This window comes from Galeopterus variegatus, unplaced genomic scaffold, assembly GCF_000696425.1.
Source record: "Galeopterus variegatus unplaced genomic scaffold, G_variegatus-3.0.2 Scaffold1274, whole genome shotgun sequence".
Lineage (NCBI taxonomy): Eukaryota > Metazoa > Chordata > Mammalia > Dermoptera > Cynocephalidae > Galeopterus > Galeopterus variegatus.
This window is the reverse complement of record NW_007727385.1, coordinates 85,118-111,717: the sequence shown is the minus strand read 5'-3', so window position 1 is coordinate 111,717 and position 26,600 is coordinate 85,118. Positions and strand designations below refer to the sequence as shown.

The following is a 26,600-nucleotide window of genomic DNA, read 5'->3' as shown; positions in this document are numbered from 1 at the left end:
AGAGGCTGGCGGACATGAAGTCGGGTTCTGGCTTGGTCTGTTCTGTCTCCCGGCCTGTTCCCCATCTGTAAACTAGACACAGCTCAGGGCGGGGTCACCTGTGGGGCGCCCAGCACACTACTTAAAGCGGTCGCTTGTAACTACTCTCATTTCTGCCGACGCCTCTCCCTCCCCGCAAATAAACGTACCTTTCAGTACCCAGCCCATGCTTCCAAGCAACCCCCACTTTGCCCTCGACCAGGACTGTCCATCCAACTCACTTCAGTGTCCCTTTCAGACCTGGCACCAACGTGAGGCCAGCCCTGGCGGGGAGGGCGAAGAATTGGGAGAACCTCATGGTTTGCCTTTACTCCAAACTCACCAGCCTCTCTCATCTTCCAGACTTTGTACGTGCTGTTCCCTCAACTTGGAGACCCAGATCAATGGTACATGTGTTTTAAATCCCAGCAAAGACATTGCCTCCTTTGCGACACCTTGCCTTCCTCTAGCTCCCACACTGCCGTGTTGCTGCCTCCATTAAAGCCCCTATTCCTTTACCTTGTTCACTGTTTCCAGTGCCTAAAATTGTGTTTGACACATAGTAAATGCTCCATAAATATTTGTCATTTGAATGAAATTTGTGTCTCCAGAATGACCAGCATAGTGTCTGGCTCATAAGAGGCCTCAGCAAATACCTGCTGACTTGACAAAAGCCCCTGTACCCTCATAAACTTAAATCCTACTTGTCCTTCAAGAGCATGTTCTGATTCACCTTGTACACAGAGGCGACCTTGAGACTGTCAGGCACCTGTCCTGGACCCCTGCAGCAGCACGCCCATATTGTCCTGGACTAAGACGGTGTATGTCACGCCCCTGCACATCAGCCTGGCAGCCTGGGGAGGCCCCTGGTTCCCCCTGCTGAATCAAGTTCAGGGGGCCAGTGTCAACAAAGACCATGGCAGACCAGCCCCTCTCCATTTCTCACACTCCAGCTCAGGGCTGGCTTGTAGTCATATTTTATTTTCCTGTTTTTGTTTTGTTTTAGTTTTTATTAAATAAAAGCAGAGGAAGGAGGGTCCTATGGTCTCTGGGCTGTGGGGGAGAGCCATGGGCTCTTTCCTTCCTCTGTTCAAGGTGCATTGCATGGTGGGCTTGGGGTGTAAGCTGGGTGGGAAGGGCAGCTGGGAAAGGTCAGAGTTCAGGACCTGTGACCCACCTACCCCTCCTGGAAGACTCAGTGGGCAGTGGGAAGCCTCCTGGACCCCAACTGGGGCCCATCCTGAAGGCTAAGGGCTGGCAGGGCCGGGACCTGTGCTCCAAGCCGCAAGGTGGGACTGCAGGGCCAGGGCAAGCCCCTTTCTACCCCAGGAGGAGGAAGAGGTGACAGTGTCCATCTGTTGGAGGGTGGTCAGGCAAGGCTGTGGGGCAGAGTGGCTGGCCCCTCACTCATGGACGTCCCAGATCTCAGACAGCAGAGGTGGCAGCTTTTTGTCCTGGAGCCGCAGGGCAAAGACCTGCTCCGAGTGCACAGAGCTCAGAGTGCGCAGGCTCACGAGCTTCATCAGCATGCGTGGGAAGCGCAGCTGGTCCTGTGGGTGGACAGGAGGAGGTGGGTGCTGGCCTAGACCCTGCCCTGAGAGGCTCTGATCAGCCTACCAGACAGGAAGGTGGACCTCCCTTGCTGGGCCGAGCTGGGGGAGCCAGCTTGGGGCCCTGTCCCTGTAACTGGAGCAGGCCTGGCTCTTTGGTGAGGGGGACAGGGCCCTGAGGATAGACTTTGCTGAGAGGACAGCAGCTGGAGCTTGGCATGCCCCAGTAAGGCAAGTAAGAACCTGGGCTCAGTCCAGGAAGCAAAACCCCAGCCTCAGACTGACCTCCCATGGGGCTGGACTCCCTGTCCCTCAGGACTGAGTCTGCTCTGCTGAAAGGAGCTGGGGGGACCTGCAACGGAGCAGCTGGGCTCTGGTAGCTCCAGACCCCTGCTCCATACCTGCGGCCTCTTGATGCGCGTGTAGGAGAGCAGTGCCTCTACATAGGGCTGCTGTAGCGCCTCCACGCGGCTTGGCTCCTGCACGTTGGGTCGGTCGGCTGAGAAGATGTTGATGGCGATGAGGAGGGCGTACTCAGCATCATCCAGGCCCAGTCGCCGCATGGCCCGCGAGAACTCAAAGATGGGGTTGATGAACTCCACCTGCAGGCCTGCAGGGGTGGGAGGCCCAACCCAATCAATCCCCTCCGCCCGAAACCAGCCCCCACACCCTGGTCCACCCACAGTCGGTGGGTTAAGAAAAAGAGCAGTAATTATAGAGTGCTTTTCATTTCTGTTCACCTCTGTGTCCCAGGGCCTGAAAGAGTGCCTGGCACATATTAAATATGCCACAAATCTTGCCCAAATGACAAAATGAATAATGAGATTGAACATTTTTTTCAATATTTTCTACTATCCTATCACCACCCTCACTTTCTGCTTGGATGGAGGTGGTGGCTCCTTCCCAGTTTCCCAGTATCTATCCTTATTCCCTTCATGAAGGCAGAAAGAAGTTTCTAAAACCTATGTGACATCGTGTCAGTCCCCGTGCTGGCTTTCACTGATCTTGGGGTAGCGCCCAAACTCATTCCCAAGCCTGACTCATTCATTCATCAAACTTAATTATTGAGAGCCTACTACATGCTAGGCCCCAAGGTACAGAAGTTTGCAAGATAAAGTCCTCACTCTCTTAGCACTTACATTTGGGGATTGAGGGGACAGATAATAGGCAAAACATAAGTAAAATACCCAGCCTGTCAGATGGTGGTGGATTCTATGGAAAAAGATGATACAGGGAAGGGTAATCGGGATCACTGAGAATCACGCTTATATTCTACACAAGGTGGGCAGGGAAGGCCTCACTGCGGGGTGACATTTGAGCAATGACCTGAAGGACGTTAAGTGCTCTGGGTAGGGTGATCAGCTATCTGTTCTACCTGGGACTTGGGGGACGGGGGGTGCCTAGGCCACAAGACTTTCAGTATTAAAACTGGGATGGTCCTGAGCAAATCATCAGGATAAGTCGGTCACCCTCATATGGGGCAGAGGGAACAGCAGGGACAAAGGCCCTGAGACTGGAGCTCACTTGATGAGTTCAAATAAGAATGAGCAGGCCAGTGGGGCTGGAGGAGGGTGACTGAGGGAGAGAGGGTGGGAGCTAAGGGCAGAGAGGGAACAAGGCCGACCCTGAAAAGTTTTGTGGGCCAGGTTCAAATAAGAATGAGCAGGCCAGTGGGGCTGGAGGAGGGTGACTGAGGGGGAGAGGGTGGGAGCTAAGGGCAGAGAGGGAACAAGGCCGACCCTGAAAAGTTTTGTGGGCCACGGTGAGGACTTTGGCTTCTCTCTCAATGAGACGGGAGCCATGGAAGGCTCTGAGCAGAGAAAGGACGTCAGCTGACTTAGGCGCTGACAGGATCCTTCTGATTAATGTGTGAACAGACACATAAGGCAGGGGTGGAGGAAGGTAACCCAGTGAGGGTCCCCTGCAATGTTCCAGGGAGAGATGACTGAAACCCGGGCTGGGGTAGTGGGAGAGGAGGGGATGGGAAGAGGTCGGACTCTTGATCTCATCTTCAGCCCCATGTCCATGGGTTCTGGCTGCCTGAGCCTCCTAGTTTCTTAAGGATTTTTGGGGGAGAGCAGCTGGCTGGTATTGCCTCTCAGTTCCTTAAAACCATCCAGCTCTTCCCCGCTTCAGGGCCTTTGCACATGCTAATACCCCTGCCAGAAACACTCTTCTCCCCAGTCCTACCCTGCTAAGCTCATACTCAAAAGGTTATGGTACTGTCTTGGGTGGTGGGAGGTCTGGGGACTAGAGGAAGGAAAGAAGATGGGTTAGGAGTGGATGTCCAGGAATGCAGAGAGCTGCCGCAGGGAGAAATGACTGGAGAGAGGAGGACTTACTAAGAAAGCTCAGAAGACGAGGGGGTGAGGCATTTGTGTGCGCACTATAGCAGCTGCTCCCCTTTTCCTAGCTGCCGCAGGGAGAAATGACTGGAGAGAGGAGGACTTACTAAGAAAGTTCAGAAGACGAGGGGGTGAGGCATTTGTGTGCGCACTATAGCAGCTGCTCCCCTTTTCCTAGGCAATGCCTCTCACCCCTCAGGAGCCCCGCTGCCTAGTCACATCCCCAGGTAAATGCTCTTAGAGGACAGGAGCCAGGGCTGCCCTATACAGCTGGGTAGGTTGCATGCTTCACAATGGACAGAGACCCAGCCTGCCGCCCTCAGGTAAGACCAGATTTGGAGGGGGCTGCTTTCTCCAAATTCCCACCAAGATGCTCTGTGTGACAGCAGAGACCGCTCTCTCTCAGTCTCCACTGTGTCCCACTGTACAGAGTCGGCACTCAATAAATGCACTCTTGTCTTGCTCTCATGTTGGCTCAACCCTCACTCCCACTTTGGAGATAAAGAAACAGATGCTCAGAAGGGAATTAGATGGCCCAAGGTCACCTTGGCCCACCCAAGCCCGCCCTCGGCCCTACCTGCACGATGGAAGTCATCCTTGCTGTAGGTGAAGTCCTTCAGGAAGGTGATGCACTCTGTCTCATGGTTGTAGCGTCTGGCCGTCTCCAGCAGCATGATCTGAGGGCAGCAGGGGGAGGAGGCTCAAGGGGGCCCCTTTAGCTGCTGGTCTTTCCCCTCCTGGCCCAAATGGGGGGGTCCAATCTCGCCTTGATAGGACCATCCCTTACCCCCGACGCTCATCCTCTCAGTCGCACCAGCATGCAATGAACATGTTAGACACTGTAAGCTCTTTGCTTCCTCCTGGCTTCAGCACCCGCTTGCACAACCACTGCCCCAGCCGCATCCCCAGCTTTAAGACACTCTTTCCCCAGCTGGTTATGGAGACATGGGGGTGTGGAGTTTTGTCTGTTTTGTTCTCTGTCATATGCCAGCCCTTGGAAGGGAGCCTAGCACATAGTAAGCACTCAACAGTTATTCATTATCCTTGTTTGGATTCAAACATCAACTCATCTGAAAAGCTTTTTGGTACATTTTCTCTGAAGTGGCCCCTCTAACCCTATCTTCTGTTAGTCTCAGCCTCAGCCCTTTTTACTTTTCTCTCCTTAGCTCATAGGAGGTTCTGACTATCTTGTTTAGGATGTGGACATGCCCCTGTGGAATGTCATCCTGATAAGGGCAAAGACTAGTCTTGCTTGTTACTCTGCTCCCAGCGTCTGTCCTGAAGCTATCTCTGGGTTCACTGTGAGCAGAAGGAAAAGACCTCACTGATGACAAGCAGCCTGGCTGTTACCTCGATGGTGGACGCCTTCAGGAGAGCAATCTGGTCCTCACGCCCAAGCTGTAGGAAGCCAGGCACCTGTTTGGCAAAGTCCACAATCTCCTGGACTGAGATGATGGCCAGCTCCGTGAAGTGGGCAAAGCGCTGCTGGCGGGCATCTCGGGACTGGGGGTCTGCGCCCAGGGGCCAGGGCTGGGACACAGGAGACCAGGGTCACTCCCAGGACTCCACCTGTGAGCCCAAGGCCATGGGGGCACCTTGAAGCAAAGCTTGCATCCTAGGAGACCCTCCTTTCAAAGTCCCTACCATCTGGAGCCTCATTCCCTCCCACACTCTGGGCCATAGTCCTGCCAGCTCTACCCCACCCAGCCAGTCACTCCCCAAGGCTGTGGAAGTGGGCAGTACCGTGACTTTGGGCTGGTCAGAGAAGGAGCGTTTGTTGCACTGCAGCTGGGCTGCCACCAACTGCTGGATCATTAGTTCCTGAGCCGCTGTTAACTGGACACCCTCGCCTTCCCCAGAGCCCTGGGCACCCACTTCAGACCCTCCAGGGGATGCCCCAGGCCCAGAGGCTGAACTGCTGCTGCCCCCCGGCCCCACAGGCGACTGCTGCTGCTGTTGCTGCTGCTGTTGCTTCCGAATCTTCTTCTTCCGGATCTGTTCTTCAGAGAGGACGCCTGTGGGGGGCGGGGATACAGGTCTCAGTAGAGTCCCGGGGCTGGGCGGGGGCCAGGCTGTACCTCCCCCCACCCCGGCACTCACACTGCTCCCTCATCCCTGCCTCCTTGCATTTGCGCAGCCTGCACTGCTGACACTTGCGCCGCATGAAGGCATCCATCTGGCAGGTCCCACCACCCCGGCAGGTATAGCGCCCAGCTCCGCCGTGGACCACACTGCGCCGGAAGAAGCCCTTGCAGCCTTCGCAGCTGAGCACGTTGTAGTGGAAGCCAGAGGCCTTGTCCCCGCACACACGGCAAAGCTCGTGGCCCAGCATCTTTGGAGCAGGGCCCTTCTTTCGCTTGCGCTCTGGCTCCTCCTCTGGGTCTGGGATGACTGTGGTAGATAGACAAAGACTGTGAGAGACAGCCACAAAGAGAAAAGCAGCCAGAGGGACAGACCCAAGAGAGGTACCGAAGCAAAGAATCAGAGGACAGAGCCTGAGAGGAGGAGAGGATGACACCCAGGAGATTGCAATTCATAAGGAAAGATGTTCATGTCACTAGACGCCAAAGAATGAATCAAAATTAGGAAATGTCAAGGAGAAATGGAAGAAAAAAAATCAACAAGAAACAGAGGCCTCTCTCCATCCCTCTTACTGATCTTTCTCCCTTCCTAGATCCCTTCCCAAGCCCCCCACACCAATTCCCAGACCCCTGTTCCTGGGCCCTGTCTCACCCACGCTGCAGGCTGAGCTGGCCTCATCAATGCCTGGGACATCAGGGTCGGGACCCCCGGGCCACGGCTCAGGACCCTCCTCCTTTACAGTGGGTGAGGAAGAGGGGGCGCCGGGCTGTGGGGGTCCATTTCCTAGGAGAGGGAGGAAACCGAGGGAGGTACAGTTAGCTTCTCCTGCCAATGTGTGATGGGGGTTGGGTGGGGAAGAAAGTAACTCACCAGGCAGTGGGGTGTCCAGGGAACTCGTGGTGGGGGAGGACATGGTGGGGTCACGGAGCAGCCTGCAGAATACAAGGGAATAGAGAGCCCTGTGCGATTAGGAAGGGTTGGGTCAGGCCAGTCTCAGGTCCTGATGAGGGTGCCCCTCTTTCTTCCATCTCTCCCAGACACTTACTGCAGCACAGAGACCCCCACCCCCAGTACCTACCAGTCTACAAACCCTCCCCACCCATTCTAACAATGCCCGCCCCTTCTGCTCCAAGCCTTCCTAAAGTTTGGTCTTAAGTCCCGCCCCCATCCACTGGTTAGCTCAGTCGGCTAAGTCCCAACCCCCCTCTAGGTCCCACCCCTCCAGATCCCGCCCACCTTCTCCCTCCAGGTACCATCCAGGAGGACCTGCAGTCATGCTCTGCCCTCACATCCTCCGTCTCATCAAGTTTCACCCCATCTACTCTTACTAAGACTCTATTCTACCTCACCTCTGCCGAGGAAGCACCCATATCTCTCATTCTGACCCCATCTCCTCGTATTATGCTCCGCCCCCATCTTTTCCTCCTAGGTCCAGTTTCCACGACTCCCACCAGGGGCCTCTCCAACAGCTTGCGCCGCCCCATCAATACCCCACCCCAAGCCCCTCCTCCATCATCTTGCTCCAGGTCCCGCCCCATCTCCTCCCATCACGCTCCGCCCCCACACCTCGCTCCAGGGCCCGCCCCTCTCCGAGCACCAATAGGGGGCGGGGCTCATGGCTGCGCGCGGGGGTCTCGTGGGCGGTCTCTCGCGGGGTCTCCTACTCCCGTTGCCTTGGAAACAGCCTGTGGAGGCGCGAGCTACTGAGCGGAGGAAATGGTAGGAGAGAAGAGGCCTGAGCGGAACAGCCCCTGGAACGCCGGAAAGCCCTGGTCAGGGGCTCCTCCCGCGTCTCCCCACTCGCAGGTGCACCTGCCTCGGTCCCCTGGCTCTGCGTCTCTTCCTCCTCCTCTGTAGCCCCTGACACGCCGCCGCTACTCAGCTCCCTTCAAAAGTAACTTCGCCACTTCTTCCGGCAACCCCGCCGTGCGTCACTTCTGGAAAGAGGCGGGGAGTGAAAGATGACGGACTTCCGCCCGGTTTAGGACCTGCCGAATCGGCTGCCCCGCGCGGAGGGGGTCTGCCTACCGGAAGTTTACCCCACCGGGACGCTCCGCTGGGGCCCGGCAGAAGAGTTCCGGATGCGTTCAATCGAATGTTGGGCAGGAGGGGGACGTGGCCGTCCCAAACCTTCCAGCCCCGCGCTTTGTGGCTTTAGCCCACCAATGCTCTTCTCTGGGCCCTCTGCCAAAGATGTAATCGACTTTAAATCTCCCCAGCTGTCGCAGTTTTTGCACATGACTGATTTAAAGCATGTGTGCCCTTTTTTCGGTTGCTACAAGTTTTCTGATTTTGGAGGCGCGTTGCTTGTTGCTTTTATTTTTTTATTTTGGAGGCTGGTCGTTGCAGACCTTGGTGTTGTCAGCACCACGCTCTAACCGAGTGAGCTAACCGGTCAGCCCGCTTATTGGTTTTAAATAAGTTACATTACAAACCTGGACCTAGGAAATATACATTTCAAACATAAGTTGGTGACTGGAAGAATTAAAAATAAAAAAGCCTAGTCTCCCCTTACCAAAAGGGTAAAAATAATAGCTTTTCAAGAAAGATCAGAATACTTGAGCAGGGAGAAGATGGAAATGGTTCCAAAGTCTTTCCCTAAAGAGTCCCCCAAAAAAGGGACTGCGTGTCCCATGCCTTTCGTAGCTTGTTTTGTCCACTCCGGCCGGGTAATTGAGGCTGCGGGATTTTCCAGCCAAGGATATTAGCAGTAGAAGGAATCGTTAACATGGGCATCGGAGTCCGGCAAGTTCCTTAGCCTCCCTGTGCCTCAGTTTTCTTATCTATAAATTGAGAGCAACAAGAGTGCTGACCTCATTATATATTGTTCTTACGATTAAATGAAGTAAAAAAAGAAAAGAAAAGAAAAGAAAAAACATGAACAGGGCTGGGCTCAAGTGAGGACTCTGAAATGTTGAAGCTGAAAAGAAAAGAAAAGAAAAAACATGAACAGGGCTGGGCTCAAGTGAGGACTCTGAAATGTTGAAGCTATGTTTATTCCTGTGGGTGTTAACGTTGTTTCTAACATTCTGGGGCCGGCCCGCGGCTCACTCGGGAGAGTGTGGTGCTGACAACACCAAGTCAAGGGTTAAGATCCCCTTGCTGGTCATTTAAAAAAAAAAAAAAAAAAAGTTGTTTCTAACTTTCTACTATTAGAAAAGTGCCAAAGGCTGAAAGAGGTTGAAGATGAATCACAAAACTTTTAGAGCAAGTCATAGCACTCAATCTCAGTTGCCCTACCTGTAAAATAGGAGAAATTATTCTTTCTTTCTTTTCGTTTTTTCTTTATTTTTTATGTTTTTGAAATTATTTCTTATGAAGGGTGTGAGGATTCAGAAAGTGCAGTGCCTGGCATATATCAGCATTCACTCAATGGCAGTTTTGTTATCTGAATCTAGTTGTAGACTAATATTCTTATTTGTAGCTGATCCAATATCCCCTAAATTTTTAGGAAAAATTATTGAGATATAATTCACACATACTTAAAGTACAATTTAATGCAGAGTTGTGCAGCCATCACCATAATCGATTTTAGAACTTTTTCACTCCAAAAAGAAACCCATACCCATTAGCAATTACTCCCAATTCATTCCCTGCCGCCCCATCCTCACCCCACGCCACAGGTCAAGGCAACCATTAATCTACCTGTCTCTATGCAATTTGCCTATTCTGTATATTTCCTGATTTTAGAACTTTTTCACTCCAAAAAGAAACCCATACCCATTAGCAGTTACTCCCAATTCATTCCCTGCCGCCCCATCCTCACCCCACGCCGCAGGTCAAGGCAACCATTAATCTACCTGTCTCTATGCAATTTGCCTATTCTGTATATTTCCTGTAAATGGAATCTTAGCATATGTAGTTCTTTGTGACTGGCATTTTTCACTTAGCACAATGTTTTCAGGTTTCTTCTATGCCATAACATGTATCAATACTTCATTTCTGTTTACAGCTGAATAATATTCCATTGTGTGGATGTACCACTTTTTATTTATCCATTCATCAGTTGATGGACATTTGGGTTGTTTCTATTCTGGCTATAATGCTCTGGATATTCATGTACAGATTTTTTGTAGACGTGTTTTCATTTCTCTTGGGTATGTATCTTGGAATGGGATTGCTGGGTCATATTGCATGTAACTGTATGTTTAACTTTTTTAGGAACTGCCAGACTACATATACCATTTCACATTCGCATCAGTAGTGTATGAGGGCTTTAATTTCTCCACATCTTTACCAAAACTTGTTTTCTCTTTTTCATTACAGCCACTGTAGTGTGTATGAAGTGATATTTCATTGTAGTTTTAATTTGCACTTTCTTGATCGTTAACTTTATTTCTTTTATTATAAACAATTTGTAATATGTAATTCTGCCTTTACTGTTCCGAAATTAAATTCAGAGATAATGTAACCCACCTATGTACACAACAAGATATCACTTTACTTCACAACTGTAATAGAAAAGATTAAAAAATGGAAATTAATTTGTAATAAAGTGATATGTCCCTTACTGTAGGCACTCAAAAGACACAATAGGCAGCCAGATCTTATTTCCAAATGTAGAATCACTGTCAATTTGACAGCTACAGTGCAATCTGATACAGGAGTGTTGTATCATAAGCTCAAATGCTTCAGTCAGCATTGCCATAGGCGACTTGATTTTTCAAAAATTGTGTCTATCTTAATAAGATTACCAATAATACAAACATATATAAGTTATATTAGCTTATATATGCATATATGTATACATAAGCTGCACCTCAGGAAAATTCAGGGTATATTAACATCATGCCAGAATTACACTTGCAGTTATATGTAAAAGAGAGTAGGCTGCAAGTCCGGTAAATGACATCTATCCCCTATTTATTATGGAAATAAAGTATCCTTCTCCTGAATAAAGCTTCTAGAGGCAAAGGATGTCAGGGAGGGACACATATGGAAACTTGGGGGAAAGAAAGGCATTCAGGCATAGGGAACAGCCAGTGCAAAGGCCCTGAGGTAGAACCAATTTTGGCATTTTCAAAGAGCAGCAAGGAGGTTAGGATGGCTGGAGCTGAGTGCAGAGGAGGGGAAGGTGTGAGATAAGTTCATAGAGAGAACGCGGGTCCGGTCATGAGGCCTGGTAGGCCAGATGTGGCAGACACAGGCTGAGCATTCACCAAAACAGTTCCTTGCCATCAGACACAGATGGACTACATTTCCCAATAGGCCTTGCAGTTGGGCGCGGTCACGTGATGAGATTCCAGCCAATAGAACAGGCAGTGAGAGAGAGCGTAGCGTCTGGGTTGATTTCTGGAGCGTCACAACCTGGGTTCAAATCCCCACCAAGTGCACCTGGGCTGCCCGCTCCCCACCCCCCGGGTAAAATGTGGACGATAATCCCTCTCTTACAAGGTTAGACGATTAGATAAAATGATGGATTTGAAAAACTCTAGTAATCCTTTACCTAACTGCACCCCGAGGCCTCTCTGAGGATTGTGTCGAGGTGGAGGCCAGCGGTCATAAACCGCCAGGCGACAAGATAGGGTGATGCAGGTCCCGTGTGCTGGGCTGTGTTCGGGAGGACATCTCCCAGCGAGCGAGCTTCAGCAGGGGCAGTCAGGGAGGGCTTTCCAGGGAGAAAGCATTTGTTCTGCCCGTTTTACCATTGGGCCTCGCAGGAAGTGAGCGAGTCGGCATCCCAGGCAGTGGGGACCGCGACGGCAAAAGCAAAGAGGGTGGGGCTGGCCGGTTAGTTCAGTTGATTAGAGCATGCTGATAACACCAAGGCCCAGGATTTGATCCCCGTGCCGGCCGGCTGCCACAAATAAACAAACAGAAAAGCAGGGAGGCTGGAAAGTACCTGGTGTGTTCCAGGCGTTCAGCTCAAGGAGTGGGTGGGAGGGTGCGGGGAGTAGGGGCCGGAACCTTGGCTGGGAAAAATAGGCCCACACTGCCACCGTGTGGCTATTTTGGAATTTGCAGGCAAGGCCTCTTACTACTTAACACGCATAGAAAGTTGGGGCTGGGCGATGATGCCAACGGGGTGGGTGGAGGATGATTAGAGGGGGCCCACACTGAGGGTTCTGGTTGCTGAAACAAAGAGGGGTGGGGTGGTGAGAGTTATTGTAGAGGCACTGACTGTCTGCTTTTTCAGGGAAATCTTCCAGACCAAGTGGATCTTTACCATTATGTATCGTGTTTACTATGTGCCAGGCACTGTCCTAGGTGCGGAGCACACAGTGGCGAATTAAACAGATGAAAATATTTGCCTTCATGGGAATTAGATTCGAATGGAGAAACATACAGTAAAGGTAATAAGTGATTTACCAACCAACATTTTAAGCTGAATAATGGCTCCCAAAAGATATTCACGTCTTAATCCCTGGGACTATAAATGTTACCATATATGACAAAAGGGGTTCGCAGATGTGACTAAGTGAAGGAGTCTGAGATGGGGAGATTATCCTGGATTATCCAGGTGGGCCCTAAATGTAATTACAAGGGCCTTATAAGAAGGAGGCAGAGGGAGATATGATACAGAAGTCCCTCTGAAGACTGAAGCAAGATGCTATGATGCTGTCTTCAAAGACAGAGAAAGGGGCTACAAGGCATGGAACGCAGCTCTAGAAGCCGGAGAGGCACGGAAATGGATTCTTCTCTAGAGCCTCCAGAGGGAGCGAGGACCTGCTGATACCATAATTTTGATCCAGTGAAACCATTTTGGATTTCTGACTCTCATAACTGCGGGAAAGTAAAGGTGAGTTGTTTTAAGCCTCCAAGTTTGTGATAATTTGTTACATAGGAAACGAATACAACTGTTATAAACAGTATCACTGAATCTGAATTATTTGACTTTTCAAACTCTTGGGCCGGCCCGTGGCTCACTCAGGAGAGTGTGGTGCTGATAACACCAAGGCCACGGGTTCGGATCCCATATAGGGATGGCCAGTTTGCTCACTGAGTGAGCGTGGTGCTGACAACACCAAGTCAAGGGTTAAGATCCCCTTACTGGTCAAAAAAAAAGTCTTGGCTATCCGGTTGCTCAATTCATTAGAGCATTGTGCTGTAACGCCAAGGTCAAGTGTTTGGATTCCCATACTGGCCAACCACCAGGAAAAAAAATAATAATTATTATAATAAAGAGTCTCAAACTGTGTTTGCATGTGTCTGTGTGTGTATGCATATATGTACGTATGCAAAAGATAAAAGAAATTCCTGGGCTGGCCAGTTAGCTCAGTTGGTTAGAGGGCAGGATTATAACCCAAACATCATGGGTTCAGATCCCTGTGCCAGGCAGCCACAAAAAAAAAAAAAATGTAATTCCTGAAGGAAGAAATACAAATGGCAAAAATATAGAGAAAAAGAAATAATGCCCAACAGCATTAGTAATTAGGGAAATAAACATTTCAACAACAATTAAAAAGCATCTTAAAACATTTATCAGATCACACGTAGCAGCGGTGAGGATGTGGAGGAAGTTGTAGCTATTACTGCCGGCTGACGTTGGACGTGCACATCATTGTAAGCTCTCTGGAGAGCAGTCAAGCACTAGCTGTCAAAATGTAAAACTTACATATGGTTGCTGCTTGAGCAGTTGTAGTTCTAGAAGTTGACATGCAGTTATTATGGAACAGATGTACAGAAAAATATGGGTAAGGACATTTCTGCAGTGTTGCTTGTAACACTGAAAGGAGGGACACAATCTACACAGAGAGTTAGTTATGTAAATAGTGTTACATTCATATTCTAAAATACTACGAACATTTTAAGAGAAGGAGGTATGCTGAAGTACCTACAGTGAAGGGTACTGATGTCTGCAACTTATTCTGAAATCAAGAAAATGAGATGGACTGAGGAATGGATGGAGCACAGTTAATCGTCTTCAGTACTATTGACATTTGGGGCCAGATAATTTTTTTTTTTTTTTTTAAAAGATGACCGGTAAGGGGATCTTAACCCTTGACTTGGTGTTGTCAGCACCACGCTCAGCCAGTGAGCGAACCGGCCATCCCTATGTGGGATCCGAACCCGTGGCCTTGGTGTTATCAGCACCACACTCTCCCGAGTGAGCCACGGGCCGGCCCAGGCCAGATAATTTTTTGTTGTGGGCGCTGTTCTATGCATTGCAGGATGTTTAGCAACACCCTTGGCCTTTACCCACTCATTGCCAATAGCATATTGCCAATCCCCACAGTTGTGACAACCAAGAATGTCTCCAGACAATACCAAATGTCCCCTGGAACAAAAATACCCCCAGGGGTACAAGGATGGCTAGATGGATAAAATGTCATAAAGCAAATATGGACAAATGTTAATGGTACAGTCTAGGTGGTGGGTGTATGAGTGTTCACTGTAAAATTCTTCCAGCTTTGCTGTATGTTTGGAAATCTTCATAAGATGTTTGGGAAAAAATAAGGTAAATCTATATGCTCTGACTTTTAAAGACATGTACAGATATGATATTGAGTGATAGAAAATGGACAGGAAGGAAGAATTCATGTGATTAATTGTATGTGACATTCTAGAACAGTAAAAACTGAACTGTGGTTATAGAAGTCAGGGTATTGGTTACCTTCCGGAGGCGCTGGCTGGGAGGCAGTGACAAAGAACCGTTTGGGGAACTAGAAATGTTCTGTATTTCCATCCGAGTGGCGGTGCACACGTATATAAAAATCTATCAGGCTGATAATGTAAATGCTCAAGTGTTTGGGAGGAAAGAATATGATGTCTGCAACTTATTTTAAATATATATGATTAAAAAGTTACAGTATTGGATGATAGATGGATCACTGGATAGATGTGTAATAAAGAAAATTCAGCAAAACATATTAATTGTTGAATCCAGGTGGTGGGTTCATGGAGGTTCACTCTATAATTTTTTCATCTTTTCTCTGAGCTTGAAGATCTTCATACTAAAATGTTGAGGAAAATAAATAAAGCCATTGTGCCGCACACTTTGATTTGTGTGTTTTACTATAGGCAAGTTATATGTTTTTTTCTTAAGGTTCAAGGTTAAGTAAAAAAAAAATTGCAGATTCATAAGTACAGTCTGCTTTTATTTACTGAAAAAAATATATAAATGTGCATGCTGATATTGACATGTGAATCTAAACTAGAAAGCCAGAAAGCTCAAGTAGAGTTTCTCAAAAATGTTTGTGGTCCCATGATCAGTGAGTTTGTTTAAAAATACAGATTCTTGTGCCCAATCCCAGGCCTCCTGAACTAGAATCTCTGGGGGTGATACCCAGGAATCTGCATCTGAATTTCAACTAGATTTCTGATCTTTGTGAAAATTCGAGAAGCTTAATCGGGGAGAAGAGGGGGCAGGTGGACAGAAAGAGACACTGCGAATTATTTTTATACTTTTTGGATGGCAGGGGACTATGGGTGATTTTTGTTTGTGTGTTTCTCAGTATTTTCCAAATAAAACAATAAGAGTCAGGGTCTTGAGACGCTGGCAGTCCCACTCAGTACAGGAAGGCAGGCGTCTAATCAGACCCTCTCTCCCCTCCCCCTGCCTGTCCCTCCTGCTTGCCCAAGGGAACACTTGTGGTTAATGAGTCTCTGAAAAGTGAAGTGAAAGTTACAAGTAAAAATAACAGAGGCTAAAGGATGGGGGCTGGGGGTGGTCCCAGCGGAGGAGAACCCCCACCCCTCCACCACCAAAGCTGGGAGTGAGGAAGGCCCAGGGCATGGGGTACTACTTCTGGTGACCCTACAAAAATACTCCTCACAAATCCTCAAAAATATCAGCCTTGTCTTCTCCCCCCTGCCAACCCCCACCCTGCCTGTCATGCCGTGGTCACCTCAGAAACCTGGAGGTGGGGAGTGAACAGGGTGGAGTCTCCGGGAAATAAAACAGGGCCCCAGGACGCCTGGGTCCACACTGGGGACCCCAAAGATGTCTCTGTCACCGCTGCTGCTGTCCCTGCTGCTGCTGCTGCTGCTGCTGCTGCTGCTGAAGGTGGAGCCCGCAAGGGCCACGCTGATCCGGTATGGGGACCCCTTCTGCCATTCCCAAATCTGGGACTGATTCTCTACTTCTTGCCCTTTAAGTCTGGGGCTCCCCAATTCAGTGACTCCCAAACCTGACACCCCAGGATCCCTGGCTGCTCTTTATTGGGTTCCCAGATCTCTAAGCTGGGCTCTTGCCTCTGAGGGCTCCATTCTGACATCTCCTAAGATCTGAGCCCTTTTAAGTCCAAGATCCTCCAACTCTGAGACCTCTCTCCCTCCTCTCAGTACGTGTTCCTGGGAGGTCCCTGCAGATTCCACCCCACCCTGAGCTCTGATGATCTGCTACTGGGGTCACTAGACATGTGACCCACCTCCCCATCTTGGAGACCCAGACCTGTGACTCCCCCAGATTCACATCCTCCAAACTGTTTAGGGCTCAAGAAGTCCAGTCTTGGGGAACCCCACCCGAGGGGTCTTCCCCCTACCTTATCTCTGATGCCCACCCCAATCTCTCCATTCCTCTTTTCTCTTTATCCCCTGGAACTCTTATTATTATTATTATTATTTTTTTTTTTTTGTCTCTTTTTTCGTGTCCGGCAACAGATCGCAACCCTCAGTGTTGCGCCGGTACCGGACCGGGACCGGCAACGGGATCGCAACCCTCGGTGCTGCTCCCGCACCTCGCTCAGCCAGTGAGCGGGAACCGGTCTGTATGTGGGATCCGACCCCTCGGCGGGAGCGCCGCTGCGCTCCCAAGCGGCGCACTACAGCAGTGCGCCACCGGGCCAGCCCATCCCCCCCCCAACTCTTGATTGGGGGAGGGGAGTACTTTTACAGGAAGTGTTTTCCCCACTTCACAATTTTGTGCCTCTCAAAGACTGAGTCATGCTGGGGGGGGGGCAAAGGTGTGAGTGAGGGGGCAGCGCTGCAAGGAGTAACTAGAGGCGGGCACAAAAGTATCACTGCACAAGATGCTTGGTAACCTGCTTTTTGAACCTAATACATCATGGACATTTTCCAAGACGATGCAAAGAGCAGTGAGTCTCAGAATGTTGTCCCAGGGGGCCGGCCCGTGGCTCACTTGGGAGAGTGCGGTGCTGACAACACCAAGGCCACGGGTTCGGATCCCATATAGGGATGGCCGGTTCGCTCACTTGGGAAGAGCGTGGTGCTGACAACACCAAGTCAAGGGCTAAGATCCCCTTACCGGTCATCTTTTAAAAAATAAATAAATAAAAATGAAAGGTGTGTACAATTAAAAGAAAAGGTGGGTACAATCTTAAGACATTTGATACATATCTGCCAAATCATCCACCAGAAAGTTTGTAACCATCTACTCTCCCTAGCCAACTGAGTATTCTCATTTCTTTGCCAATCTGCAGAGTGAAACAAGATTTCTCACTTTTTTTTTTTCTTATAAGATGAGCGGTAAGGGGATCTTAACCCTTGACTTGGTGTTGTCAGCACCACGTTCCCCCAAGTGAGCAAAGGGCTGGCTCAAGATTTCTCATTCTTGTCATTTGTTTTGTTGTTGTTGTTGTTGTTGTTGTTTTCACTCTTGGGATTGAACATCTTTCCATGTCTTTAGAAGCTGTTTGTAATTCTTTTGCAAAGTACCTGTTTATGTCCTTTGCCCATTTTCTTATTTTCTTCCTATTCTTTCTTTTCTCTCCAGTGCCTCTGCAGAAATGTGAGACCCATGATGAATTGCCTCTGAACACTGGGCTGTTTATCTTGTTCTTATTTATTTATAGAAGCTCTTTGCATATTAGGGATATTAACTCTTTGACATACAACTTGTTTCCTCCAGATTTTTTGTCTTTTGACTTTAAATAACTGTGCGTGGGAGGGGGTTAGTACAAAGGTTTAAAATTTTAGTCATACTCATCAATATTTTCATCCATGGTTTCTGATCTTGGTAACATGCTTAGAAAAGCCTTCCTTTTCCCACAGTTAAACATTTTAGTTGCTTTTAATGCTCTTATAATTTTACATTCCACATTAGGTTTTGATACAGCTGGAAGATAGTGTAAAGAGTGGAATTAAGATTGGTACTTACATTTTTTTCCTCCAATGGTTCTCGACATCATGAATTGAAGCATGCAATGGTTCGTCATCCCAGGGTTTCATCATCGGAGGTTTTTACAAAAGCTAGATTTTATGTTAGGATCTTTGGAAACCTTCGTGAAGGTTGAATCTCTGGGAATGGCTTATTTTAAGGTATTTGGATATTAAAAGGTCTTTGGAAAGGTCTCTTTGGGATGGCTTGCTCTTGTAGAGTCTTAGGGGATATTTGTCATCCTGGTGTCTTTGGTAGAGTTTCCTGGATGGCTGTTATTGTAGGGTTTCAAGTAATGACTGTTATTGCAGGCCCTCAGAGATGTTTAATTTGTCATTATATGCTATTGGGGAAAGTGTATTATAGAGGGTCTCAAGGAAGGGCAGCTTAACTGTCAATGTCCTCTTTCCCTGCAGGATCCCTCTTCGCCGAGTCCAGCCTGGAAGCAGGACCTTGAGCTCACTGAGGGGATGGAGAGAGCCAGTAAAAGCCCCCAGGTTGGGGCCCCCATCCCCTGGGGACAAGCCCAGCTTTGTGCCTCTCTCTAACTACCTGAATGTAAGTCAAGCCCCACATCGCCCCAACTTTATTCTCTTAAGCCAAACTCTTCATTTTCCCTGTCTCCTGTTTTGCCATTAGGTCCAGTATTTTGGGGAAATTGGGCTGGGGACGCCTCCACAAAACTTCTCTGTTGTCTTTGACACTGGCTCCTCCAATCTCTGGGTCCCGTCCAGGAGATGCCATTTCTTCAGTGTGCCTTGCTGTGAGCTATCATGGGGGAGAATAAGGCTGAATGGGGGTGAGGGGAGAGGAAGGGGCTAGGCCTCAGTTTCCTAAAGGTTTCTGAGGCATCCTTCTCTTCTGATGCCCTCACAGGTGATAAGGTCAAAGGGGCAGGAGGCACTGGGGAGACTCCCATCCCCCAGTGACACCGCTCTGATATTCTGACCTAGGGTTTCACCACCGCTTTGATTCCAAAGCTTCCAGCTCCTTCCGGCCCAATGGAACCAAGTTTGACATTCAATATGGATCTGGGAGGCTAAATGGAATCCTGAGTGAGGACAAGCTGACTGTGCGTGACATTCACCCCAAGAAGGCTTGAGCTTGGGAGAATCCCAATATCTGAGATCATCTAGCCTAGAGAGAGGCTTGAGAAGGCAGTGCTTCCTGGGCAAACGGATGGAGCTTATCAAGTGGGGAGGAGGGGCTTCCTGAGTAAAGGGGTGGGGATTCTCAGGGGAGGCGGGGCTTCCTGCGTGATGGGGTGGGGATTCTCAAGGGAGGCGGGGCTTCCTGAGTAAAGGGGTGGAGGGGTGGGGATTCTCAAGGGAGGCGGGGCTTCCTGAGTAAAGGGGATGGGGCTTATCAAGTGGGGAGGCAGGGCTTCCTGCATGATGGGGCAGGACTTCCTGGGTGAAGGACTGGGGCTTCTCAAAAAGGGAAGCAAAGTTTCTTAGGCAGTTCGGACTTGTTTCCAAATGTCCCCATACCTGGGATTCATGCCTTAGTTTGCGGGGTCTCAGGGATATGTAGGTAATGTCCTCCCAGAAGTAAATGTCCCCATCTCAATCTACTCCTAGATTGGGGGAATCAAGGGTGCATCAGTGATTTTCGGGGAGGCTCTGTGGGAGCCCAGCCTGTCCTTCATTTTTGCCCACTTCGACGGGATATTGGGCCTCGGTTTTCCCATTCTGGCTGTGGAAGGAGTTCAGCCCCCGCTGGATATGATGGTGGAACAGGGGCTACTGGATAACCCTGTCTTCTCCTTTTACCTCAACAGGTATTGGGGGAGGGTCTCCCTATCTATGAGTCCTAGACCCAAGAAGGAAGATCTGCCTTCCTTCAGGAAGTCCCTTACCCAATGGAGAAGTACCCACCCTTCTTTCAGAAAGTCACCCACCCAACACAGGAAGTTCCATCCTCCTTTCAGGAAGTCTCCTACCCAATATAAGAAACACCTGAACCCTATTCAGAAGTCCCACAACTTAAGCGATAACTTAAGACATAGTAAAGAAACTTACCATCAGTTCAAAATGTCCCATGTTTCAAAATCAGACCAGGAAATTCTATGTTCCACCCGATCAAATACTCAACTTTGAAACCCTCTCTTCAATATAAAGAAAGTTCAAATTCCACTTGAGAACACTCACCAGAAGCCAGGAATTGCCCGTTTTAATCCAGGAAGTCCAACCCACCTTTTGGGAGGTCAACATTATAATCAGAAAGTCCCACCCACCATCCAAGAAGTCTCCACCATCCCTTCCAGAGGCCAATCACCCAAAGTGAGAAAAATCCTATGCCCACTTAGTTACTCAGACATCCAGCCCACTCTGAAACTACCACCTACCCCTTAGTATATCCTGCCCTCCTACACCTTCCAGGAAGTCCCCACCCTCTCTTGCCCTCACTCCCAGCCAACTCAAGAAGCCTAAGTCCTCTCTAAATAACAGGACACGCAATTCAGAAAGCCTCACCACTACCCAGAAAGCCACCCCACTCCTACACAAGTCACACCTTCTAGAGCCAATTCAGAAACACAAATATTCTGCTTGGTTACTATGACATTGAGCTCAGGAAATTTCCCCCCAAAAGTTCTAACTTCTACAGCCAAATCAAGTAGTCCCATCCCCACTTCAGGGAGTCCCTAACACCCTAAAGTCCTAACCTCCATCAAGAACATCACCATTTCTCTTCACTTCTTGCTTTGCTTCCAGTCCCAACATCTAGGCCTTGCCTGCATTTCACTACCCCACCTAGAATCTGGAAACGACCCAACTGGCAGGAAGTCCCATCCCTGGCCATTCCTGGGGCTGGCAGGGGGGACGCTAGTGACACTGACAGCACTCTGCCTCTGCAGGGACCCTGAAGTGACTGATGGAGGAGAGCTGGTCCTGGGGGGCTCAGACCCCACACACTACATCCCACCCCTCACCTTTGTGCCAGTCACAGTCCCCGCCTACTGGCAGATCCACATGGAGCGGTGAGGGGCTTGGCCTCCTGGGTCTGGAGCTGGGGGCTGGGGGCCTGGACTCCTAGGACCCTGCCTCTAATGAATGCCCCCTTCCCCTTCGCAGTGTGAAGGTGGGCACAGGGCTGACTCTCTGTGCCCAAGGCTGTGCTGCCATCTTGGACACAGGGACATCCCTCATCACAGGACCTACGGAGGAGATCCAGGCCCTGAATGCAGCCATTGGGGGAATTCCAGTGCTGCCTGGGGAGGTAAGGCCCCAGTCCCTCGTGGGTGTAGACTGGGAGGCTGTTGGGAACTTGATGGTGGACACTGGGAAGGATGCTGGGGCCCGAGGGTGGGAAGCAGGTAGCGAGGAGGTATGCGAGGGCAGAAGGGACTGGACCTAGTGAGTGACAGATGGGAGGGTATTGGGAGGAGCCAAGTACACCTCCCAGTGTCCACTCTGAGGGGCTCACCGGATGGTGGTGCTAGGGGTTGGGGGGAGGAATGATAATGCAGGTTTATTTAGGACTGGATGACAGAAGCCTAGACGACAGGGCCTGTCCACACAAGGCCTGAATACCTAGCTGCCCAATATGGACATTACCCCATGGCACAGGAGATCTATGGAAGAGATTTAAGCACGGCAGAGATCTCCCATCTTTACTTGTTCCTTGTCTCTTCTCCCTCAGTACCTCATCCAGTGCTCAGAAATCCCAAAGCTCCCCCAAGTCTCCCTCCTCCTTGGGGGGGTCTGGTTTAACCTCACGGCCCAGGATTACGTCATCCAGGTAGGTGGCCGTCATAATGACGTCAGAGAGACGTCATATGACTGGGTTTGAGAGGGTGGAGCTAAAGTGAGACATCACCAGGACAGGGTAGGGACCACAGACACATTTCTTGTTCCCAGGATAGGGGAGTGGGAGGGAGTGTGCAAAGAAAGCACTGACTCCCAGGGAACTGGTGCTCCCGTAGGGCGTGACACCCAGTGGCCCTATGATCGCCTTGCAGATTGCTCGAGGTGGCATCCACCTCTGCGTGTCCGGCTTCCAGGCCTTGGACTTGCCTCCGCCCGCAGAGCCCTGCTGGATCCTCGGCGACGTCTTCTTGGGGTCCTACGTGGCTGTCTTCGACCGCGGGGACATGAAGAGCGGTGCCCGCGTGGGCCTGGCGCGCGCTCGCTCTCGCGGAGCGTGAGGGGGAGGGGCGGCCCGAGCACGCGCAGTCCCCGGAGGAAGCCCCGCTTGGGCGCATGTGCGCCGCCGAAACCCGCTGTTGACCTGGGTTACTTCTTTTAAGCGCGTGATTTTTTTTTTTTTTTTTTTTAATAAAAACTAGTGCCTAGACCTTCGGAGCTGAGGAAGAGAGGGAGGCAAAGGGTGCAGCCCCTTTCTCTAGGTCTGACTGGTGAGGGGATCTTAGATGACGAACCCATGACGCCCCGTGCCCACACCGCACCTCCTCGGAGGCGTCCCGCACACGAGAGCATCACGGACCTTGTAGTCTACGCCGCGCTCACGCCCCGGCGGGGGCCGGCGCAGCCACAACATGTATGGGAGGCGACAGGTCGCGACGGCAGCGACAGGTGACAGTGCGGGTGGCTGCAATCAGTACAGGTTTTCCCAGCCCTTGTTCTAAGGGGGAGGATGCCACTCCCGCGGACCTCATCTTCTGCTTCTCCTCTGCCTTCTGGGGATTCCAGGATCCCCGGGTCCGCCATAAAGGCGGAGCTTGAAGCCCCGGCTTGGGGGGAGCGGGGCTGCCCCTCCTCCGGCGGTGATGTCACTCCCCCCTCCGCAGCTTCTTGCCGCCCAGAGCGGACGGGCTGGGTCACCCCTCCCCCCATCGCCAGCCCGGGATCCCCCCATACCCGCCTCGCCTCGACTTGGGGTGAGTACGGGGTACGGGGCGAAGGTTCAGGGTCCGGGTGCGGTAAGAGCCCAAATCCCAGTTTTGGAGGCAGGGAGCTCGGGAGTCGGGGACCCAGTATTACTGCGGAGAGATGCCCCTGGACTCCGAGCTTTCGGGGCCAAGGTACTTGAAGGGTCTCAGAGGTCCAAGGATCGTAGGCGAGGAGTCTCCATATGCTCAGTTTTAGTGTCCAGAGACGCCCTTTCCTGAATTTGAAACTGATGGGAATGAGGGCAGAGGAACAAGGAAGGGTTCTAGACGTCAGGGAGGGGAAGACCCTCCCCCAATTCCAGGGCCTTGGGGAATGAAGGAAGGAGTAATGGAAGGGGACGCCAAGGTGGACGGAGGTGGGAGTTGGGAGGTTTCAGGAATTTTGTGCCTCGGGAGCCTGGGAAAGGATCGATAGGGGAGGAGCAGGGGTGGGGAAAGGACCTGAAGATGGGGACAGACATTGGCTTCTCTCCTCCTGGTGTCCCTTGCCAAAAATCGAGTCCACTTCCCCCTGATCTGTGAACATAGCCAGGTGTCCCGTAACCCAAGCCCCCATCATGCATCCAGAAGCTACCTCCTCTCTAATGGACGGGTGGAGAATCCAGGCTCCCTAATTCCCCACAAGCCCTGGTGGGGCCTGGGGAGGGCCACGAGGGAGTGACGGCTTTCGATTTCCAAGGGCCTGATAAAGTCTGGACAATTCTGTTACTTCCTTGCCTGCTACCTCTCCCCACCTCCCATGGTCTCCAATCCTGAGTCTCATATCATATTCTCATCAATTCCAGCCCCTTTTCCCCCACCTGCCCCCACCTTCTCCCACACCTTCTGACCTCTGCAAAAACGCTGATTTGGTAACTTGATCCCATGCCTGGCTGCCGTCAAAGCAGAAAAGAAAAGTGTGTGTATGGGGAGGGGAGGGATAAGGAAGATGGCTGATTTAAGTCCTTAGTCTAGCCCCTACTCCCAGCCCTTAGTGCCTACCCAACCCCTGTTCCAGCCTCCAGTCCAACTTGCCCAGGAGCCTCACTCAACCCAGCCCAGTCCCTCACCTCAAGACTCACTGCAGCCTGGGGTACACCAGAATTCGAGGCAGAGAGGGGTTGGAAGAGCCGATGTCTTTTTTCTGCCCTCGTGGATCCCATCAGAGATTTGAGGGCTGCCCGAGGATCCTGGATTGAGGACATTGGGGAGCCCAGGGTCTGGGGAGTGAGGGAAACTACCTCCCTGTTATGCAAGACAGGCCCCACTTCTGCAACTCTCTCTGCAGTGACGCAGCCTCGAGTCCTGGCCAGGACGGGGGTTAGAGGGGTGGGGGCTGAGAGAGACAGAGACCCAGAGAGAGGGGATACAGACCCAGAAAGAGAGACAGAGACCCAGAACGGGGTGAGACACGGGGAGTGGGTGGATACCAGAGAGGACAGAGAGAAAGAGAAGAGGAAGAGACCGAGAGAGAGAGGAAAGACAGCTAGAAAGCGAAATTGCAGAAACAGAGGGAGTAAAGAGACGGAGGAGGGGGAAAATACACGGGGGAGATGGTACGGAAGGTCGACAGAGAAAAAGAGGGAGGAGACAGAGACCCAGCGAGGGGGCAGTGAAGGGGCAGAGACCTAGCGAGGGGGGACGATCCTGGGAGGAGGGGGCGGAGGACAGAGACACAAAGAGGGGGACAGAGACTCAAGGAGAGGGGGACAGAGACGCAGAGACAGAGGCATACCCCTGGAGGGAGAGGAGACAGGCATAGAGGGAAGAGGGGCAAAGACTCAAAAGGAGGGGGATAGATTCAGAGACCCAGAGGGAGAGCAGAGACTTAGAAAAGAGAGACCAGACATTCAGAGGGAGGGGGACAGAGATGGAGGGACAAATAGAGAAAGGAGAGGAAAACGAACACCGAGAAACACAAAAACGGGCGCGGGGGTGGAGTGGGGAGGCGATACGAACCGACCGCCGCACCTGCAGAGGGAGGCGGTGGGCCGGGGACCGTGCGTGGAGAGGATGCCTGCAGCCCCTGACCCGCCCCTTCCCTCCCACAGGCCCCGCCTCCTCCCTCCGCAGCTCCGGCCGCAGCCGCTGGCCCCGCCCCAGCCCCTGCGCCTGCGCCCTGCCTCGCAGAGGCTTGAACAGTCCAGGGGGCGGGGCCGGCCCGCTCCGAGGCGTTGTTCTGGCCCCGCCCCCAGCTCGCCATCTCCCCTCACCCCCACCGGGCCTCTGTGACACCTAACCCCGTCCCATTTGCCATTAGCCCCGCCCATTGTCTCAGTCTGGACCGTGCTTCCCGGAGCTTCGGCCTCTCCGCTCTCCCCTCCTCTCTGTCTCACTTCGTGCTCACTCCTCACCTGTTCTTATCCATCCCTCGGTCGTCCCATCTGCAGTCCGCCGTTGTCTAGGCTTCGTCCCCTATCCCACACCATTTGGGAGTTCTCGCCCCGCCCACTAAGGCCCCGCTGACCCTTAGTCAGGAACCTCTTCTAAGTTCTCTGACCCCCAAAAGTCCTCGTTCCACGTTCCTCCCCTACGTTCAGTCCGGCAGCTTTGCACCCTTTACAGGTCCCACTTGTCCCCTAGCGTCCCCCCCTCCCGTTCCTCTAGCCTCCCTTAGACCTGCCCCGCCCCCGCCTAACCTGGCTGCTTTCAAACCCCTTCAAGCACCCTCCTCCCTAGTCTCGCCTTCCTACGTCCCATTCAGGATGTTTTCTCGCACTCGTAGACCCCACCCACCTTCCTCAGTCTCGCCCCATCCATCCAGACACTCATTCTCCCGGCCCAGCCCCGTCTAGCCAAGCCAAGCTGGCAGCCTCGGCCCCGCCCCTTCTTTACCTCGCCCCCCGGCCTTGCTCATCTCCGCCCCTTCTCACCAGGACTCGGTCTCTGTTCCCGTCGCCTTGACGCCTTTCAGTCCAGCCTCGTGCCATTCCGCAAGAAAGTGATCCATCCCCAGTTCCCGCCCCTAGTTAATCCTGCACCCTCACTGTCCCAGTCCAATCAGGACTGTTTCTACTTTATTTGGCCGCGCCCCTTCTTAAGATACCCCCTGCCCCTCTTAAGAAATGTGAGTAGCCCACTCCGGCGCTCTCCATCTGCCCCTCCCCACCGGGTCCTGCCTGCCAGGGCTTTAGGTCCCAGCGTGCGATTCCTTGTTTCTCTCCGCCTTTTTCTCGGTCCAATCAGAACGGCCTCTCCCATTGTAGCTCCACCCCTCCCGGCCTGTCGGGCTCTTTTAAACAGTTTGGACTCGGCCCCTCCCTCTGTCCCGCACGTCCCTTTTTTCGGTTCCATCAGGTCGATCTCACATCTAGCCTCGCCTTCTCCTTTCTCCCAGTGCTGCCTAGCCAGGCAAAACTCACGGCCCGCCCTCCTTCGACTCCCCGCCCCTTCTCTCTGCTCTCTCAGAAAGATCCAATCGGTGTGCTTCGTTTGCAGCCTCGTCTCTTCCAGTTTGTTAGTGTTACAGTCCCAGCCCCGCCCCTCCCGGGCTTCAGCCCCGCCCCACCTCTCCTGGGCCAACCAATTCGGTTTCTCCTCCACTGCAGCTCCGCCCCCTCTGTCTTATCTCCTCCTCCCACCCAATCGTGTCCGTCTCTGTCTCTTACGGCCCCGCCCCATCCGTCCATCTCCTGCTCCCACCCAATCACATCTGTCTCTTCCCCAGCGTCCCCGCCCCTCACGGCTCCTCCCTCCCGCCCCGCCCCCCGTCCAATGCTGAGCTCAGTCTGCGTCTCGTCCTTCCGCGGGCGCCAGGGGGCCAGCAAGCAGCAGCC

At 51.7% G+C, this 26,600-nt stretch overlaps 3 protein-coding genes across 4 annotated transcripts in view; 2 read left to right on the top strand and 1 right to left on the bottom strand.

Annotated features, from left to right (window-relative positions):
- Window positions 1–950: 950 nt before the first annotated feature.
- NR1H2 (nuclear receptor subfamily 1, group H, member 2) lies at window positions 951–7,836 on the bottom strand. 2 transcript variants are annotated; one of them, XM_008576008.1, is made up of 9 exons: window positions 7,562–7,836; window positions 6,866–6,927; window positions 6,647–6,778; window positions 6,014–6,304; window positions 5,657–5,928; window positions 5,264–5,329; window positions 4,491–4,590; window positions 1,970–2,178; window positions 951–1,568 (listed from the first exon to the last, which is right to left on the bottom strand). In XM_008576008.1, exons 2-9 carry the CDS (start codon window positions 6,906–6,908, stop codon window positions 1,422–1,424), a joined length of 1,260 nt encoding a protein of 419 aa, XP_008574230.1. In that variant the 5' UTR covers window positions 6,909–6,927; window positions 7,562–7,836; the 3' UTR covers window positions 951–1,421. The 2 variants fall into 2 exon arrangements, with proteins under 2 accessions (XP_008574230.1, XP_008574229.1); XM_008576007.1 differs by having other exon boundaries at window positions 5,264–5,443; window positions 7,562–7,834.
- An 8,042-nt stretch (window positions 7,837–15,878) lies between these two features.
- Window positions 15,879–22,263, top strand: NAPSA (napsin A aspartic peptidase). The gene is made up of 9 exons (XM_008576027.1): window positions 15,879–15,970; window positions 18,410–18,551; window positions 18,633–18,756; window positions 18,947–19,065; window positions 19,574–19,773; window positions 20,851–20,973; window positions 21,068–21,212; window positions 21,636–21,734; window positions 21,955–22,263. The coding sequence occupies exons 1-9, from the start codon at window positions 15,879–15,881 to the stop codon at window positions 22,138–22,140; spliced, it is 1,230 nt and encodes a 409-aa protein (XP_008574249.1). The 3' UTR covers window positions 22,141–22,263.
- A 113-nt stretch (window positions 22,264–22,376) lies between these two features.
- Window positions 22,377–26,600, top strand: part of KCNC3 (potassium voltage-gated channel, Shaw-related subfamily, member 3) — a 13,332-nt gene continuing 9,108 nt past the window's right edge. Inside the window, exons 1-2 of the mRNA XM_008576025.1 lie at window positions 22,377–22,528; window positions 22,646–22,844. Of these exons, the coding sequence (XP_008574247.1) occupies window positions 22,377–22,528; window positions 22,646–22,844 (351 nt within the window). The remainder of the gene's footprint in view (window positions 22,529–22,645; window positions 22,845–26,600) is intronic.